The 19,006-nt window shown below is 46.9% G+C and overlaps 1 protein-coding gene and 1 long non-coding RNA gene across 9 annotated transcripts in view; one reads left to right on the top strand and one right to left on the bottom strand.

Annotated features, from left to right (window-relative positions):
* LOC117199015 (uncharacterized) overlaps window positions 1–2,445 on the bottom strand; it is a 145,130-nt gene extending 142,685 nt beyond the window's left edge. The window contains exon 1 of the long non-coding RNA XR_007477817.1: window positions 2,306–2,445. This is a non-coding gene — a long non-coding RNA (uncharacterized LOC117199015). The remainder of the gene's footprint in view (window positions 1–2,305) is intronic.
* Window positions 2,446–2,672: 227 nt separating this feature from the next.
* Window positions 2,673–19,006, top strand: part of VLDLR (very low density lipoprotein receptor) — a 32,293-nt gene continuing 15,959 nt past the window's right edge. For 2 of the 8 annotated variants that reach the window (XM_033417345.2, XM_049710877.1), the window contains exons 1-3: window positions 2,842–3,071; window positions 3,236–3,378; window positions 15,643–15,762. In XM_033417345.2, coding sequence (XP_033273236.1) covers window positions 3,297–3,378; window positions 15,643–15,762 — 202 coding nt within the window. In that variant the 5' untranslated portion in view covers window positions 2,842–3,071; window positions 3,236–3,296. Of the gene's footprint in view, window positions 3,072–3,173; window positions 3,379–7,656; window positions 8,232–15,642; window positions 15,763–19,006 lie in introns of those variants that run through there. The other 6 variants (XM_049710878.1, XM_049710876.1, XM_033417346.2 and 3 more) reach the window with 6 other exon arrangements.

Raw genomic sequence — 19,006 nt, 5'->3', positions numbered from 1 at the left:
GTCACTGGCCATCTGCTGACCTCTACGCTACATGATCATTGCCAGAGACATGGAGACAGCAGAGAACTACTCAGTCTAGTCATTCAGACCAGGCTAATGGAGCAGCCATCTCTTGGGCATCTCTAGTCACCATGCAGACCAAAAGAGAGGGTCTCACGCAAGTCCCACTAAATGCCCCAGTCCAGAAGTGACACCCTAGAACTTCTGCTCACAAATAATTGGCCAAAATTGGTCTTTCAGCCCCACCTAACTATAATGGAGCCAGGAAGTGCAATCCTACCATGTGTCCAGCAGTAAAGAGAATTGGAATGGCTTGGTAAAAGTCATGACTTCAGCTCAGAGACAAGTGCTCTGGAAAGCCTTTTCTGACCCTCTGGTCCCCGAGTCAGATTAGCTACTCTTTCCCTATAACCTTATAGCACCTTGAAGCCTAAGCGTGTGCTGTGCATAGGGTACCACAATCGCCAACTTCTCTGTCTCCCCCACCAGATCCTGAGCTTCCTTAGACAAACATCTCTGTATACCTACTGCCTAGCACAGCGCCTGCTACCCAGGGATGCTCAGTGTGTGTTGCTTCAACAACTTAACGAATGTGGTAGATTGTGGGAGTGGGGTTGCCTATGCATTTACCTGAAGGCTCTGTATGCAGCAGTGTCAGCCTCTCTGAGCCTAGTTCAACCACACCCATCTCCACTCATGATAAATTTATCATTTTGGTTATTCGGTTACTTTCTATATTAATCAAATTCACTCTTCCTTACAACCTTTCCTTCTAATAATCAACACTTTGCAGAGAGCTGGTCCTTGAGGCCACAGAGCACTTTGACTTTATGTGAACTGGTTTTGTGTCCAGTTTGTAGGTCAGAAGGCAGGCACAGACAGGCACTGAGATTTTCCCAAGTTACACAGCCAACGAGAGGTAGAGCCAAAAGTTATGCTTCCTTTTGATCCAACAAGAGAGCTACAGGGTTGAACACAGAGGCGCAGCTAAGTGCACCAACAGGTTATTTATATCCTTTGGAGAGATAGAAGGCATAACGTGTATGTCAAAGGTAAATCTTATTATACCATATCAGTGTTCAGCTTATAGTACACATATTTCTCTCTGAGTAAAATATTAGAAACAAACCACACGACTATATTAATGTACTCTTTCAGAACCCCGAGAATATTGAAAATGCCACACACCTGTTTTACCACCATCCCTTAATGCCTGCTAGGTGAGCAACACCTGCATGCATCTTCACTACTAATGGCATAAAGCAGAGCTCAACTGTTTCACACGCAACACATGTGCGTCTGCTGCAGTTTGTATCAAACGTGTAACCACAGAGCGAGCAAACCAGAGTTCAAAATGAACTGTAGTGCAAGTCTCCACCAATACATATTGACAGAGTTAAGCCCCTTCGTGGAGACCATTCACAATCTGGGTATCCTCTGACCCCACCCCAAAGTGTATCCTGACCTGGAATTTTCCTCTCCTCTCCATCTCCTGGATCCAGCAAGTTCCTAATAAACATCCCATCTGATGGTTAGCCTTGACAAATGCCCTGGAGCACCAAGACAAGAGGAATATAGCTAGCCAGGAGCCCTCTACTTCTCTCATCATCGACAGAATAGCGTCAGAGCTGGTCCTATTGAAATCGGTGGAGTTTGAGTCGTTCGAGATCGAAACTACTTTTTAAAAATATACAAACCCTTTATTTAAGAAGGTGAAATAGCCCGGCGTGTCCTCCCCGTCTGGTTAAATGGGGACAACCAGGGGAAATTGTGCAAGAAAACTCAAGTACACAAAAGCAAATTACAGGCTCAGTATTGCCAGACACAAAACAGGAATCAATCCTTTACAGGAGTGTTGCCTTTGCTTCCTTCTTTCTTTCCTTGAGCCTTGTAATTGAATGTTGCAAACTATATCAAGAAGAATAAACCGGGTTTCCCCTCCCCCAAGCAAGAAAAGGTTAAGCTTCTAATTACAGGCCCTCTGACTATCATTTGTGCAATTAGCCATCAACTATAATCGCTGATGAGAGAATGCAGAGCTGCGCTAGCGATATCCCCCTCCTCCTCAGCCCAGACTGGGTTACTTTCGTCCCATTCTGTTACAGAGGACCAACCACAACCGCGCGCACTCTCCTTACACACACGCTCACTTAAAGACACATTTAATTTTTAGCAAAAATGGCATCTTAGCGTTTGACTGAGACAGGCATCCCCAAACCCACACCAAAGTAACCCAAACGTTTAGATCCACTCCTCTTCATCACTTTTAAGTGGAGAGAGGAGGCCCAAGAAAGAAGCTACCTACCAGCCTCACAGGACCAGCCCTCTTTGAGGCGCAGGAGAAGGTGGTAGAGAGACGCTTGTTGCCCCTGGAAACTGCAAGTCCCCCCCTCCGGGCTGTAAGCCGCGTTACTGGGAAGGCGGTGGCAATAGCCTCAGTAGTTGCATCAGTGCTAACTGCTGCTGCTGCCACTGCTGCTGCCACTGCTGCATTTACGGTTGGCGGCTGCCGGGAAGGTACAGTAATGACTGTAGGGAGCGCACAGCTGCTGCGGCGGCAGGTTCCCTGGATCAGGAAATTAGGGCAGGCACCGGGGATTGGAGGCGAGGGCGGCGCGCGAGCCAACCAGCGGCCGCCCCGGGCCCCCGTGAGCCCCGGGCGGACGCGCGGAGCAGCCGAGCCCCGGGAGCACTCCGGGTGGCAGCGGCGGCCACGGCCACTCACGCTCACACTCGAACGCACACTCACACAACCCCGACGCAGGAACCTGGCTGCCCCGAGCTTATAAGAGGAGCGCGTCGAGGGTGGGGAGGGAGGGCTGAAGCCGCCGCGCCCGCCCCCATCCCCCGCTGACCACTCCCCCTCCTGCCCCCTCCTCGCTCCTCACCCCGCGCTCCAGCGGCCGCCAGGGTGGGTGCTCAGCGGCCGGCTCCTCTCTCTTCTGTCTTCTCCGCTCTTGGCTCCCCACCCCCTCTCCCTTTCTCCCCTCCTCTTCCCTCCCCTCCTCTGCAGCGCCTGCATTATTTTCTGCCCGCGGGCTCGGCTTGCACTACCGCTGCAGCCCGGGGAGGTAGGTGGGTGGGTGGGTTGGCTGGTGGGGGGTAGATTGTGCAAGTTGTAGGGGAGGGGGTGCGCCTCTTCTTCCCTGCTCCCTTTACCCCCCTTCGAACTCCTTCCCCTCCTCCCCTTCCCCCTCCTCCCTCCCCGCCCCCACCTCCTTCCTCCTTTCCGAAGGGCTGGTAACTTGTTGTGCGGAGCGAACGGCGGCGGCGGCGGCACCATCCAGACGGGCACCATGGGCACGTCCGCGCGCTGGGCGCTCTGGCTGCTGCTCGCGCTGTGCTGGGCGCCCCGGGAGAGCGGCACCACCGGAGCGGGTGAGTGAGGACGCGCCCCTCCGCGGCCTGCCCGGACCCAGCCGGGGCGCCAGGGGGCCCCGAGGCGCGGGTCTCCTTTTGCCCACCCCCCTCCTAGGAGGCGCCTCTTCACTCTCGTCGCCTTCTCTCCCTCCCCACCCTGGTGGCGCCTCTGAGCTGTCAGCACCGCGGCTCCCGGGAGCCAGGCTGGGGGGATAGTGGGATTTGGGGTGTCCTAAAGCCTTGCCCGAACTAGTCTTCATTCCCTTACACTGCCTCCCCTAAAACCTGTGCTTTGCCTCGTTTTTCACTCCGCTTGGCCGGGGATGGGGAATATGGGCTTCTGAGCTGTTGAACAATGGTTGTGTCTCTTCTGCCAGGCGGAGTGTTAGGAAGGAGGCAGGGGGCCGGGTGGGCCGGGACGTGCGCGGCAGCCCCCGGAGCGCCCCTCGGACTTCACGGAGGGTGGGAGCGGGCGGTGGGTGAGGAAGGGCGCCTCCGGCGATGCGGGGCGCCGGGTGCCGACCGGGAGTGGGGTTCCCCGCGGCGGTGAGGAACCCGCACGTTCGGTGGGCTGCCGCCGGGAGTCTCCGCCGAGCGGCTAGAAGTGCGCAGCCTGCGCACCCGGACTGCGACTCCCCGGGCGCCGGGCAGTCTCCGTGTAGTGCGGGTTATAGGAAGAGTGAGACTTGAATCAAATAGGACTCACCTCTAGATGTTTCTCCGCTCTCCGGGGAGCGTTTGTAAACCTCTCGGGTCTCCAGGATAGCTGAACGGGGGAGGGGAGTGGAACGAAGACTTAATCAGGTTAGTTTGCTGAGCCTCGTTCCCGGTGAGATTTCCTCGAGAGGAATTGGGTCCTTATCTGGTGACTGTAATTAGCCTTCATTCTAACCAGTAGATCAAATGGAGTAGCACGAGAGCTGGGAGAGCTGGTGTGTGACTGTGGCTTGTTGGGGAGGGCGGTGGGGACAACTGTCGGGTCCCCAGGGTGTGCCGCACTGGGCCTGGGAGCCCTGTCCTCAGCCACTCTCTCATTTGGGGCCGCACAACTTTCTCAGGCAGGCGACAAGAAGCCCTTCTAAGAGGATTCGGTGAGAATCCTGGCAGGTCCCTGAAGTGATCTCGACATGACACCAAGGGGCTGGCTCGCCACCTCTGGGGAAATGGGACGGAAAACTGCCCCCGTCCTAAGTACCCACTCCAGAGTCCCTAGCTCCTGTCGCCCGGTGGCTTGGGAGACCCTCCTGCCCGCAGTCACGAGTCTCCTGAAGTGAGAGCGAACTTCAATGTATGGTCAAGCAGCCCCTCAAGCAATACTTGTGGGGGTTGAGTCTCCGAATGCCCCCTGCCCTTAGGTTCTGACTGTCCCGAGCGTGAGAAGCTGCGACGGGCTTTTCTGCGCTCTGCGATTGGCTGGCCGCCCGATCACGTTTAGGTTGGTCACGTGGCTCCGCGGGCTCGTAATTTAGCAGCCTGAGAAATGTTATCTTTAAGGGAACGTGAAAAACTGACAGGCTCCAATGGACTGTTCTCTCAAATGCTTTCCCCTGACTGGACTCCTTGAAAAACGGCGAGTGTCTAGTGAAGATGACCCCTGATGTGTAACCAAACTAAGAGATTGGAAAAGCCCTGAAAAGTTTTCAGACTCTAACATTAATCATTAATGGTTGAGCAATACTAACTTATTAAACGATTTCTCAGAGTAGTGCCATGGCTTACATTACACCTTTCATATCATTTCAAAAGACTCCGATATACCAGAAACCACTGATGACTGTCCAGAAAGGTGGGAGAGAAGATTCGTTTTTGCTGCGTTCTTTTCATATTCTTTTAATTTAATGTATAATAACTGTCCACTGGAGGTTAACTTTATCCTATAGAACGCTATGAATGCACCTAAATTGTTGAAATGAGTTAGTTGAAGCCGTATGTTCACCTTGTATCAGGTAGGTGAGCCTCCCTTTTGCTCCCCTAGGTCACATGTGAAATATGTGACATGCCATGAACAGCGGAAAATAGAAGCCCACGTAAGACTTAAATTCTTCGAAGGAAAGGAGACACATCCTTTCTGAGCTGGAGGAAATTGGGGGTTGGCTGAGGCAGGTATTGACCCTAAGCTAACCCAGGCTGGCTCCTGTCTGAAGTTCAAAGCCCCAAGGCATATGGACTGACTTTCTGGCCCTGGTCTTCTACACTCTGCCCATACACACACGCATGATGCTGGTCTAAAATACTCTAGGACAGGGCACGTGTGCTTTAAGACTCTGCCAAGGAACTTAAGTCAGGCCAACAAGAGAAATTAAAATTCAGTAATGGAGCGTACCTGATGGAAAAAAATCCCTGGGAGTTCCAGGACATTTTCCTCCACCCTAGGTAGTCAAGATTAGGATCTGGGGTACTATATATTCATTAAGGCCAGAGCCTAGAAGAACCAGGGTTTTGTGAGAGCTATTCAGATATGGCTAGCCACCAACAAAAGAGTCAACGGAACTTCTCCTCTTGTGGGGAGTGGGTTGGTGAAATTGGCAGTACCTGGAGGGACAGGAGACCGGAGGGCAGAGGGAAAATAAACCTGACTTATCCAGATAGCACCAAGAGGAGATATGACAATAATCGTAATCCTCATCTAGATCAAAGAACGAGCATGTGAGCAGGGACTCTTTAAAGGAGGGTCACCAGTCAGGCCTTCATTGGCAATGACGGCTGCCCGTGGTCTGGAGCAGCACTGCTCCCCAGATCACCCCTTTGCCCAATTCACGTGACATTTAGCTATGTACCTGCCCTGGCTCATTTTGGTTCTTTGCTCGAATTGTTTGGAGTCCCTAGATACCTAAAGCATGTATAAAGGCCAAGTTCAGTAGAACTGCCAAATGTTAGGACTTCAATATAACCATACTGTATATTTTAATTATAGCAGCCTCCGTGCTCAAAAGAAGTGCTTCTGCCTTTTATAAAATTGGATACCCATAAACCCAATCTCACTTGAGTAGTTTTGTTACAGTTCTAGGAGAGGTGAAAAATAGTCACAAGCCCCTTCTGTTCCAGGAGGAATGTCAAACTGATCAGACTTAGCAAGAACTCCTAGAGTAGAGCACAACCAGAAGATCAAGGGAACAGCCCCTAGCCGTAGGGCTTCGGGTTTTGGTCCAGAGACCAGAAGACCTGGAGCACCACATAGAAATGTAGATATTAGCTATTTAGACCATTTTCTAGTTCTTACAGAATGTGAATAAAGTTGTCCCTCTCTAGAGGGAATAGTGATCAAATTTAGGTGGTCATCTATACAATTTCGAGTCATAATTGAATTTACTTTGGATACTGACCTTTCTTTGGAAAGCCACCTTCACATTACTAGTCTATAAAAAATTACATCCCTCAAAGGACTATGATAAGCTCTATAATGAAGCTTATGATAAAAGTTCCTGCCTTAGAAGCATTTCTCAGGGTGGGCTAATACGGCTGCTCTCCAGGTGGTTATGTGATAGACTCAAAACTGCTTCGTTTGTTCCCGTCTGTGCTTAAGCCACAGCACGGAGACTGCTTTCAGGAGAAAGAGTCCAAGAATACCTGGGGCAGAGATGGAGGAGATGCACCTGTTGAGCAGAAGTAAGTGGTCCAGGGGCAGTTTTCTGGCCCACCTAAAGAGTTGTTGGCTAGGAAATCTGAAGACTGATAGCTTTTCGTAGGACTTAAAGACAGAGGAATGGCTTAGCTCTAGGAGAATCTGGCTTTGTAAAGGACGATTACCTCAGTTTCACTCTGCATTTTTTCAGTCTGAATTGGTGTCCCTGCTAAGCTTTTCTGTTGGTTTTCAATAAAAATTCTAAACATTGTTAACACTGCCTAGTTAGATACACTAGATGCACTGCAGGGACTAAATGAGATGGCAGGTGATACCTTAAACTGAGCACACGTTGCCCTTCATGCGAAGTTTCCTAGAAAAGTTTGGGCCTGATGGCTAGATGGTGGCTCTAAATTAACGAGAGAATGCCTGCCAGGTGCTGGGAGAATAAATACAGCGATTCTGCTAGAAGTGGCTTGATATCTGCTTAGAGATCCTTTGCCCACTTTGTATTTCAAAGATGCTGCATGGGTGGGCGGAGCAGGGAAAGGGCATTCATGGCCCTGTATTTAAGAGAGAACTTTGGGGGCAGAAACTATAAGATAGGACCATGGTTGTGGGAGAGGGAGGGGTGGGCTATCGGGTCGGGCTTGTAATTTGCCAAACAAGGGAGGCAATAAAACCCTTGGTGATAGACAACATTTGCAAGTTACATCGTGTGTTATAATTCTTCCCCCAGATACTATGAGTAAATAAGGTTCTTTTATAGACTGCCTCTAATCTTTAGTTTTCTTAAGATACCTTTCCAAGGTCTGAGCTACTAACTGATCTGTAGGTTCCCTAAGTAGGTGGTAGCTTGATGCCAGCATCCTTTGTACCTCTGCTCAAAAGCACTTGACTTCCATTTACTGAGTGCCCACCACATGCCATATAGCACCAGGCATAGGCGACACAGCGACCAAGAAGTTGGGCTCTTCCTTCATGACATTTAGTGTAGTGGGAAAGTCAAACCAGGAAATCAGTGATCCAGAGACAGCCTGGAATAGAAGCTCTGGATGGGAGCGAGCAGACCCAGTGGTCAAGACTTAACCATAAAAGAGGCAGGTAGCAGCTGAAGATTGCTGGAGGTCCCACACACCACATGGGTCACAGCTTATGAAGATTTCTCAAAACTCACCGAGAACTTAGACTCTCATGTGACAAAGCCAGGAATTAGTCCATCTCTGCAGATGATCCTACAAAGGTGATAGCACTCAATCAACAATGGATGGCTGCCAACGTTACCAAAGAGCGCTAAAATCCGTCAGAGGTAAAAAGCCCCGAAATTTCTAACTTTACCAGTGAGCCCTGCGTGCCGGAACCGCTCTCCTCACGTGGAAACGAGGCTAACGGACCCACACTGACACACTCATTCTGATACATAAGTGCAGGAAAGTGCTGTGTTTTTAAATGATAAAGTTTCTGAAGATGAGGTGAAAGTACCCTCGTAGGCATTGAGAACTGTGGCCTTTGTAACCTAAGAGTCTTTCAAAGTATGCTAACTGGTGAAACAACTGCTCATACTTGGTTTCAAGTTCAGAAAACCTGGGAAGAATGCTTTGGGGAAAAAATCTGTAGTTCAGACCAACTTCATTAGTGAACTAACAAATCAACGGATGGCACTCGCTAGTGCCTAAAAAAATTTTAGACGTCAGGCACCCGGTCCCAACTTACAAAGACACATTCCAGGCCCTGCCATAGGGGATCTCCGCTTGTAGAGATGGAAACACGTAGGTGAGCACATCTCAGTATGTGACGGCTCTGTGACAGGCACAGGAGACAGTGAGAAAGCAGCCAGACCACACCTAATTGGTCAAGAAAGCAATTGAGGGGCTCGTTCAAGGATGACATTTGAACGGGTGGTAAGCAATAGGAAGAAGCCGGGGGAAATGGGTAGGAAACTAGACTCAATCCTAGAGCCCGTGAGAAGCCTGCAAGTGATCCCATCCCTGGCACTCTGGGCCATTCTTGGCTGCCTGATTCACCATGTTGATGTGGATAGAGAACACGGCAGCCTGGAGGCAGAGGAACAAGAGACAAATTTAGATCCAGTGAGAGATGAGTGCTTGGACATGCCCAGGGCTTGATAGCAAAATGTCAGAGGAGAAGAATCTACGCTCACGGTTGGACTACTGATTTAGAGTGAGTGGTGGTCAGTCAAAGATCAGGCACACGGGGATGGGAAGACAGATTTTAGAAGAACCTCTCTACCGTGTACGCCTATTAAGATATCCAAGTAGATTTTACCTAATGGCACAAAGGTCGTCATCATAATCTCTGTTGTTCGATTGGCAGTTGTCACCTATGTCCATCTAGTGATGCACACGACTTATGGGGTGAGTACTATAGAGCCCATCCCTGAGAATGAAGTAGTCGCCCGCATTGTGGGTAGAATCTTAGCCTCCTGACCTTCCCGCAGTGGTTTCAGAGTGTGGTCAGGGACCAGCTAGGTCAACAGCCTCCGGGAACTCAATAGAAATGCAAACTTGGGCCCCATGCTAGACCTACAAAGTCAGAATCTCTGGTGAGGGGGCAGCATTGTTTTAGTAAGTCCTTCAGGGGTTTCTGATACAAACTCGATCTTGAGAACCACTGACTTTTACCACCCACAAAACTAATAACTTCCCAAATATATCAGGAGGGCCTTAGCTCTTTCTAGACAAGAAGACCAAGCATGATAGTCCTTCTAGGAAAAGACCTGCTAGGGATACTGAGGCAGCAGTTTTTAAAAATCAAAATGGGGACGGGAGGGTGGGCTCTATCTCAACAATAAGGCTGTGTTAGGACAGTGACATCCTGACAAGTGATAGTACCTAATTCTGGATTAATTTAAACTGACACTACTACCCACATCACAAGTCAGCAGAATATTCTGGAAGGAAGTGGTCCTGAGTCAGGTGCTCTAGTTGGTATGCGTGCTCAATCACATGGTATCTGGAGCCAGACTGCCTGAGTTCAAATTCTAGTTCTGCCCAAGGTGATCGTGGGCAAATACTGTCCTCCCTTCCCCAAACAGGTTCCCTGGTATGTAAAAGGGGAACAGTAGTGCTGACTGTGTAGGATTGAGAATTAAATCAATTAAGAAACTGAGGTCTTAGAACAGTGTTTGGCTAAGAATAAAAATTAAGTTATTTATCCATGATTCTCAAGATCATCTCAATCTGATGTAAATGGGAAAACTGACAATTGAACTGTAGGATTGAGTGAATCAGGATTAACCCAAGTATTTCACAGTTTTTAGTTGGCCCCCGACTGGTTCTCACAAGGCTTGAGAGGCTGTCTGTAAGGCCAGAATACAGCTCAGTCCCTCATCCTCAGTTCCTCTTACTAACCTTCTTCCCTTGTAGGAAAACTTCTTTGTTGACTTGAAAGGCTGTCTGTAAGGCCAGAATACAGCTCAGTCCCTCATCCTCAGTTCCTCTTACTAACCTTCTTCCCTTGTAGGAAAACTTCTTTGCTGACTTGAAAAGCTGCTTGTCCTAAAAGGAGTTTTAGCCTATGAATAGAAAGATTGGCGTTCAAGTGGCAAGCAGTAGGAATGAGCTGGACTAAAAATAAATGCCCTTGGCAGCCCCAGAAGTGCCAAAACAAATGGACTGAACAAAATTCCAGGAGATGATAACACCCGTACACTCAAGCAAATGGGAGGGCTGTGAAAGATGTGAACACTTGGCCTTGCTAGTCCCAGCGGTGTGGCAGCCGCAGCCCCTCTGTGCAGGCTGAAGTTCATGTCTGAGCCTGACACGCAGAAACATCTTACTGTGGGCATCCCTTCTGGAGCACTCCTGCAAAGGTGCCACTCGGAGCCCTACAGGGAACTTCGTAGCCCACTTGGAAGGCTTGGTATTTACCGTAAGATCTATGCAGTTTTTTGTTTTTTTTTAACCGAAGCTTACATACTGTTCTTCCATGTTAACCGTTGCAGGGACAATTAGACAACAACGGCAGGCTGACTTCTAAATGCATTAAAACCCCTGAGTTGCTTGGAGCCAGTGAACTGCCAACATGTCTGGGTAGCAACGTTAACTATTTAGGTAAGCAAGGCTCCTGGGACATGGGTGCCTTGAAGTAAGTTTGCAGAGTCTGATATCAACTGTGTAAGCGCAGAATTAGTGAGGAAATCTTCAACCCTTCTGGGCCTTCAGTCATTCGTTACAAGTGTAAACAGCCGTGTAGACGACTACGTACAAGTGACTTCCAACCCCCTGGCCCAAAGGGGTAGGGGTATTCATCCTAAGTATTAGAGCTGAAAGGAAACCCAGATCTAGTCCAACCGTTTGATTTCTTAAAGTTATGGAACGCTTTTCAAATCCTTACACAAAACTCCAATGTTGAAAAGAAATGCTGGTTGAAACAGAGGCGGAATACCCAGGTTCCCTGCTGTCGTAGCCTTTCCCCTGACTGCAGCCACCCCGATGCTACCAAGGCATTCCTGTGAACCCCGTGACTTTGAGGAACCCGCTAAAAATCACATTGACTCCGACTTTTCACCCTTCTGAGCAGATAGGCCCTGGGTTGTAGGATGCCGAGCGCTTCTACTTGTAATTTATTTTCTGAGGCATCATTGGCTTTAGCTTAGCCTAAGCATTGAAAGGACCCTGGGTGTCGATCATTTCAAGCTCACCCTGTTCTCTTTATGAAAGTATAATGCTGAACTTGAGACTTAACTGTCACGGATGGAAATAGACTACAGGCCCACAATCCTGTAATCCCCCAAAGCTTTGCAAACCGAAAGCTTAATTCATTTGGTGTTTTCGATTCTTTTGGAGCTCTGTACGGCAGCATTCCCAGGTAGGCACCACAGGTGTAAAGGGAGAATCTTCCTGAAACTTGGGCGGAAAACCCACCATGCTGCAAACAGGTGGCTGAGCTCTCCCCGCTCTGCACGATACAGGGGATTAAACAGAACTAGGGAGTCCTTTCTACCCAGGAGCAATCTTTCAAAACAAGGTGCTTAGGAAACTTAAGAAACCGAGGCGCGGCCATAGAGCTTAGGGTCTTTCTTCTCTTCTCTTTAAAGAAAGAGCCCTTTATAAAGCCAGCTAGCTTTACCCACCCCCCACTCCCACCACTCTCCTCTTTTAAAGAAGCAGGGATGGTTGGTTAGCAGCGTACTCCATTCCTAACGCCATTGTGCTCCTTTCTTAACGGAGAGCCGTGTGTGTCATGGTAAAACACAGCTTTATGACCATCGGGCAGAAGCTTGGGTGAAGTGGAAACGTCTGAGATAAGAGGTGGAAATTAAACTCCTTTTTGTCTTGAGATATTGGAATAAACACTAAGGAAATGCCCGTGTCTGTCCTGAGCCCGCTCAACAGCGACTCTTAAAGCAGCATTGCTGGGATGTTAACCCAGCATTTATGACTGTTGATTGCCTATGTGTTACAGTTACATTCAGAGAGCTTCCTTAAGGTGACAGTGGACTAAACACCAGCCTTAGGCTACTGTGCGCCCATATTTAATCCCAGGCCAGCTTGAGTGTCTGTAAAATCTGTAGTTACAATCAAGGCTCGTTGTTAAAGAGATCTGCCAGGTACCTAACCCCAAGTGGAAAACCATCATCTGACGCCTACTTTTTTTTGTTTTTCCTGACGCCTACTTTTAAGTCCCTGTCCAAGTCGGATTATATGGTTACCTTTCTGACAGCATAGATATCAACGTCGATGTTTTTGTCTCATTTTGACCAAACAACTAAAACCTTGGGTAACTAACACCTTTTAAAAAGGTATTCTAATTGCAACCTGACTTGTCTTTCCAAGTATATGTATATTTCTGTTCTCTGACTATCATAAATTGTTCTTTTTTTACTTTCCAAGTAAAGTACTCTAAGTAGATTCTTACCACTCCCACAACAGTCAGAGGTCACGGGGATAAAGAACTACAGCCAGTGGGCCCTGGAACAGATAACCCCAGCATTGAGAATATTAAGACTATATCGAGACTCCAGTGATAAAAGGGGGAGGGTGAGAGGCAGCCAGGTACTTCATACTTGGCTTCGCGGTATAAAAACTAGCATGCGATGCTTCCTGACAGCCTCTACCCTCTCCTTGTTCCCCCTTCTTATGCCCAGTAAAATATTTGTGGATTGAATGAATAGTATGAAATACAGGTAGGAAGAGGAGTTCCCTGGTGGCCTAGTGGTTAGGATTCCAGGCTTTCACTGCCATGGCCCGGATTCAATCCCTGGTTGGGGAACATCCCTCAAGCCACGCAGCACGACCAAATAAATAAAAATGGTTAACATGGTAAACTTTAAAAAATGCCGGCGGCGGGGGGCGGTTGGCCACGCAGGGTGGATTTCCTGGTGGTCCAATGGTTAGGACTCAGCACTCTCACTGCTGGAGCCTCGGTTCAGTCCCTGGTCGGGGAACTAAGATCCTGCAAGCCACGTGGTGTGGCCAAAAAACTAATAATAATTATAAAAAAATAAAATACAAAATGAACTACAGATAGGAAGTGCCGTTGATTCATCCTGCTTTGTATCTGGGTCCCAGCTTAACTACACTCTTGTGGGCAGAGTGCTACATATAGTTCTTAGACGAGTACATTTAGTACCTAAGTAACCACACACCCATATGGTAAACTAGGACCAGATTTTAATCTCCCTGGGAATTAGCCACAAAGTATAGAATGTTCCCAGACAGTAGGGAGTAGCTGATAGTACGGATGCCAACTAGAGCTGTGTACATGACACAAGAGTTCCAGTCTGTGCTTGTCACTGTAGCATCTGTTCTTATGCCCACATGCCACAGCTGCAGATGCTGAAAGGTACAGGAAGTCGCAAGGCTTTCTGCTGGGAAGACCTCCCTAAGGAATCTGCATGAACTACGTGGCTCCACTGTTTTTCTCGAATATTTGCAGTGTATTTGCTGTAAGCAACCACATCTTTGCCTTTTATCTCAAAGAAATTACGTCCTCCAGAAGGATAGACCTGCTAATGATTGGAAACACCTGAGTATCAGCTGTCCCATTCCAGGCAAAAAAAAAAACTAAGTGCCCTACTTCCAAGTATTCATTCATGCCATTATGTGAATTATATTCATACACTGAGCATAGGAAAACTGAGTTTCAGAAAAATAGAATCCAGGTCTGTGGCTCCCACCTTGCTTTGCTTTTCTCACATCACTAAGTTAAAAACGATCTCCCTTTGGGTGTGGAGAAAAGCGAACCCTCCTACACCGTTGGTGGGAATGTAACTTGGTACAGCCACTATGGAGAACAGTATGGCGATTCCTTAAAAAAAACTAAAAATAGAACTACCAATATGATCCAGCAATCCCACTCCTGGGCACATACCGGAGAAAACCATAATTCAAAAAGATACGTGCACCCCAATGTTCACTGCAGCACTGTTTACAATAGCCAGGACATGGAAGCAACCTAAATGTCCATCGACAGAGGAATGGATAAAAAAGATGTGGTACATATATACAATGGAATATTATTCAGCCATAAAATGAATGAAATAACGCCATTTGCAGCGACATGGATGGACCTAGAGATTATCATACTAAGTGAAGTAAGCCAGACAAATAGCATATGATACCGATTATATGTGGGATCTAAAAAAACTGATACAAACGAACTTATTTACAAAACAGAAACAGACTCACAGACTTCAAAAATAAACTTATGGTTACCAAAGGGGAAAGGTGCAGGGGGGGGAGGGATCAATTAGGAGTTAGGGATTAACATATACACACTACTAGGTATAAAATAGATAATCAACAAGGACCTACTGTATAGCACAGGGAACTCTACTCAATATTCTGTAATAACCTATGTGGGAAAAGAATCGGGAAAAGAATCTGAAAAAGAATGAAGATATATACATGTATAGCTGAATCACTTTTCTGTACACCTGAAACTAACACATTGTAACTCAACTATAATATAAAATAAAAATTAAATTTAAAAAATGATCTCCCTTCACCTCTTAACTGTACCTTCTTCGTGCTTTTTATCTTATCTTGGAGTCATTTTGTAAACATGTCTTTTTGCAATTAGACCTCCAATTCTGAGATGAGGAAGCATGTATTAAACCTCACGCCTTTTCTAAATATCCTTTACTTTGCTCGTAATAGAAGCATCATTGATGAGTAACGGTATAGAATGTGGACAAGAAATGCCATTAAAAGATCAGGATTTGGCTGCATGATTATAATGACACAAATGAGTTAAAGGAATGGGAGAAATGAGTCCACAGGTGAATCCCCTGCCCTGCCACCTGCAGTCTCTGGGCAATCTACGTTCCTTCTATCTTGGTCTGGCTCCCTTGACCCAAGATTACTATTCCAGCCACCATGCCTAGTTTTCAGGAAGCAGAAAGGAATAAAATTAAGGAAACTGGATCCCCTGTGCCTTTGAGGATATTTCCCAGAAGTTGTATATACCATTTCTGCTTACATCCCATTAGCCGGAACTTAGTCCCATGGCTATGCCTCCTGCAAGAGAGGCTGGGGAATCTAGTCTTATCCAGATGGAGTGTGCCCAGCTAAGAACTCAGTTACTGTCAGTCACTGCCCCAAGGCCCATCCAGCTCTGGCCCCTACAGTGTTATGGCCTCTGAGTCTGCAGCTGTCCCTCCAAGAGGACTCCTATCCGTGGGTTTCAGGTAACGAGCACCTCTAACTTACGATCCTTGTGTCCCAGCTTAGCTAAGTGTTCCTTCCTGATTTTAGGAAGAAAAGCCAAATGTGAACCCTCCCAATTCCAGTGCACAAATGGCCGCTGTATTACGCTGCTGTGGAAATGCGATGGGGACGAAGACTGTGCTGATGGCAGTGACGAAAAAAACTGTGGTGAGTAAAGAGCTGGACAGTCTCACCTGCCACCTCACTAGGACGTACACATTGTATTGAAAGATGATGATATTATATCTTAGTGTCTACAAATGTATCGAGATTCTGAAAAATAGAATCCACTCCTAAGAACTGCTTTGAACTCGAGTCCAAAGATTCTATACTTCCTGGTCTGGAGGGATATGATTGTTTGATGTGAAGTTAGCAACTTGAGTATGGAATTTTGAAGATACAGTGGAGTTCCTTTCAAATGATAGATGCGGTTGATCTTAGATCAGACAAAATTTTGGTATAGGAAGCTAGAGGAAGGAAGGGGAGGACCAGAAATAGAGACAGACAGAAGACTGCTTTGAACAGACTTTCTTTTTTTTTTTTTTTTTTTTTTGCGGTACGTGGGCCTCTCACTGTTGTGGCCTCTCCCGTTGCGGAGCACAGGCTCCGGACGCACAGGCTCAGTGGCCATGGCTCACGGGCCCAGCCGCTCCGCAGCATGTGGGATCTTCCCAGACCGGAGCACGAACCCGCATCCCCTGCATTGGCAGGCGGACTCTCAACCACTGCGCCACCAGGGAAGCCCCAGACTTTCTTTTTTTTAATTCTCAAATGGTTCCGATCCCCAAAACGCAAGCCGTGGACAGTAAGAAATCCCCTGCAGTTTCAGGAATTAATTAACTCCTGGTATAGAAACTATAAGCCAGCCCAGATCAAAGATCAGATAAGGATTCTTTTCTTAACTCCCTGTCTACAGAGATGCTGATTTTAAAGCACTAGGCAAGATGGAAGACATTCTCTCCCCCAAGAAAATAGGGATACGCCATCATACCCATTGATCAGCATCTATTAAAAGATCATTATGGTGGCTTCCCTGGTGGCCAATGCAGGGGACATGGGTTCGAGCCCTGGTCCGGGAAGATCCCACATGCCGTGGAGCAACTAAGCCCGTGCGCCACAACTACTGAGGCTGCGCTCCAGAGCCCGCAAGCCACAACTACTGAAGCCTGAGCGCCTAGAGCCCGTGGTCCACAACGAGGGAAGCCACCGCAATGAGAAGCCCGCGCACCACCACGAAGAGTAGCTCCCGCTCACCGCAACTAGAGAAAGCCCGCACGCAGCAACAAAGACCCAACACAGCCAAAAATAAATAAATAAATTTATAAAAAAAAGATCATTATGAGAAATGCCTGTCTTTGCAAGCTATATAACCTCTCATTAAGCCAGGACAGCTGAGAGCTACATGTCAAGATGGCATTTAGGTACCTTGAATACATGCTGAAGTTTGCTTTATGATCCCTTTGTTCTGTGTTGTAAAACTCTTGAAATAAGGTTGTTCATGAATGTCGGTGATAACATTGTCATTTGCCTTTTAAAAGACGTTACATAATAAGGTAGATAGCTAGTGGGAAGCAGCCTCATAGCACAGGGAGATCAGCTCGGTGCTTTGTGACCGCCTGGAGGGGTGGGATAGGGGGGGTGGGAGGGAGGGAGACGCAAGAGGGAAGAGATATGGGAACATATGTATATATATATATAACTGATTCCTTTTGTTGTAAAGCAGAAACTAACACACCATTGTAAAGCAATTATACTCCAATAAAGATGTAAAAAAAATCAAAAAAATAAATAAAAGACGTTACATAAAGATGTCCACTATACAAACTAAAAATCCAGAAGAAAAATAGAAGCTAAATGTAGATTTTACCAACTGCCATCTTGTTATGCCCTTACCTACTTCATGCATCATTACTAACTGCTATAGTATAAACATACTGGCAGACAGTCCTGTGCTTGAGCTCTCAGAGCAGCATTATGGATGTCTGCATGCCAATATGTAAATTAGCAGCTCATTTGGAAGCAGAGTAAACCCATGCTGCAATATCAGAAAAGAAGCTTATCTCCAGTCTCAGGACCAAGAATAGTTCTCCAATGTGACACATTTATATCATTTGCATCCTAACACTAAGATTTTAATCTATTCTACAAGATACTGAGTTCCATGCTCTTTCTGGGTTACCGGGATGATATAATTCTCTCACTAATTTTCTCACTAAAGGACCTCACTCTTGTCCACTGTTCTCTTGGTGTAAGTAGCCATTCTTCTTCTGTGCTAAACTATATTTGGCAAAACCCATTTGTTTTTTGTTTTTTTTTAAGAGAGTAATTATTCTCTCCATGGTGTGAAGTCTTACTTTACCATTTGACTACCTCAGTAGAAACTAACCTGAGTCATTGTAGGGGTCATCGCTGGCTTTTCCTAAAATAGTCTCTGCATAAATCGATTCTAGCCACGTAACAGGAAAGTTTGGAAGAGGTAAGGAGGTAGATGTACCTATAATCAAGATCATGCAAAGTGGGAAAAAGTAAATATATTCTTGGCCAGAATTTGTCTCTGCCTCTCAGATATGAAGGTAGAGAAGGAAAGTGGGAGCTTTGCTTGGGTAAGCTCTGAATGCTTATTTTGAGATGTTCCTCCATGAAGGGAAAAGCTACACAATTACTTAAAACTTCCAAAGCCAATTCCTGTTTTTCCTGTCCAACCTCTTGATGTTGAACTTGGTTACAGTTTCAGCAGGGCCTTTTCTTTCAAGCATGTCAACTAGCATATTTAGTCAACTTCAACTTGGATTCTGCAAGCCATGTTCCATCAGTCCTAGTAACTCACTCTTCTACAAGTGTTAGGCTGAACTGATACATCAGTAACTCGGATACCCCAAGAGTGGAACTGGTAGTTCTCTTCCCCGGTGGCACATCTAAATTTCTATCCATCTCTCAAGGCCCAGTTCAAACAGCCTATCTTTACCCTCCCAGTCTGTGCTCAGAATGGAGAGAGAGGAACCCTAGCAATCTATCTGACCCTGTGTATCTTGTTCACTTTGTAGTATAACCAGTCTCTTCTATCCCTGTAACATCTTATACTTCTTAAATTCATGAGGTCTCTTTACAACCATTCCGTACTCTCTCTTTTGCAACTTCTGAAGAGTATCACAGGGTGAATTACAATAACTGACTCTGAGACCCTCTGGCACCTTCCTACATGCTCAGGAGAAGATGGGCCTTGGATATCACTTAAACTGTTAACAGTGGCGTTTGAGTATTTCGGTGATTTTAGAAGCAGTTATGAATCTAAAAAGTAATATGGCCTTTCGTGTTCCCTTGGCTACACAATTTTAGGAGGTAAATAATCCTTTTCAGATCATCATAATTGATCATCCCATCTTGAGTTCTAGAAATTGACTATCATCACTGT

Source organism: Orcinus orca, chromosome 6 (genome assembly GCF_937001465.1).
Source record: "Orcinus orca chromosome 6, mOrcOrc1.1, whole genome shotgun sequence".
NCBI classification, from domain to species: domain Eukaryota; kingdom Metazoa; phylum Chordata; class Mammalia; order Artiodactyla; family Delphinidae; genus Orcinus; species Orcinus orca.
This window is presented reverse-complemented; position numbering and strand designations above follow the sequence as displayed.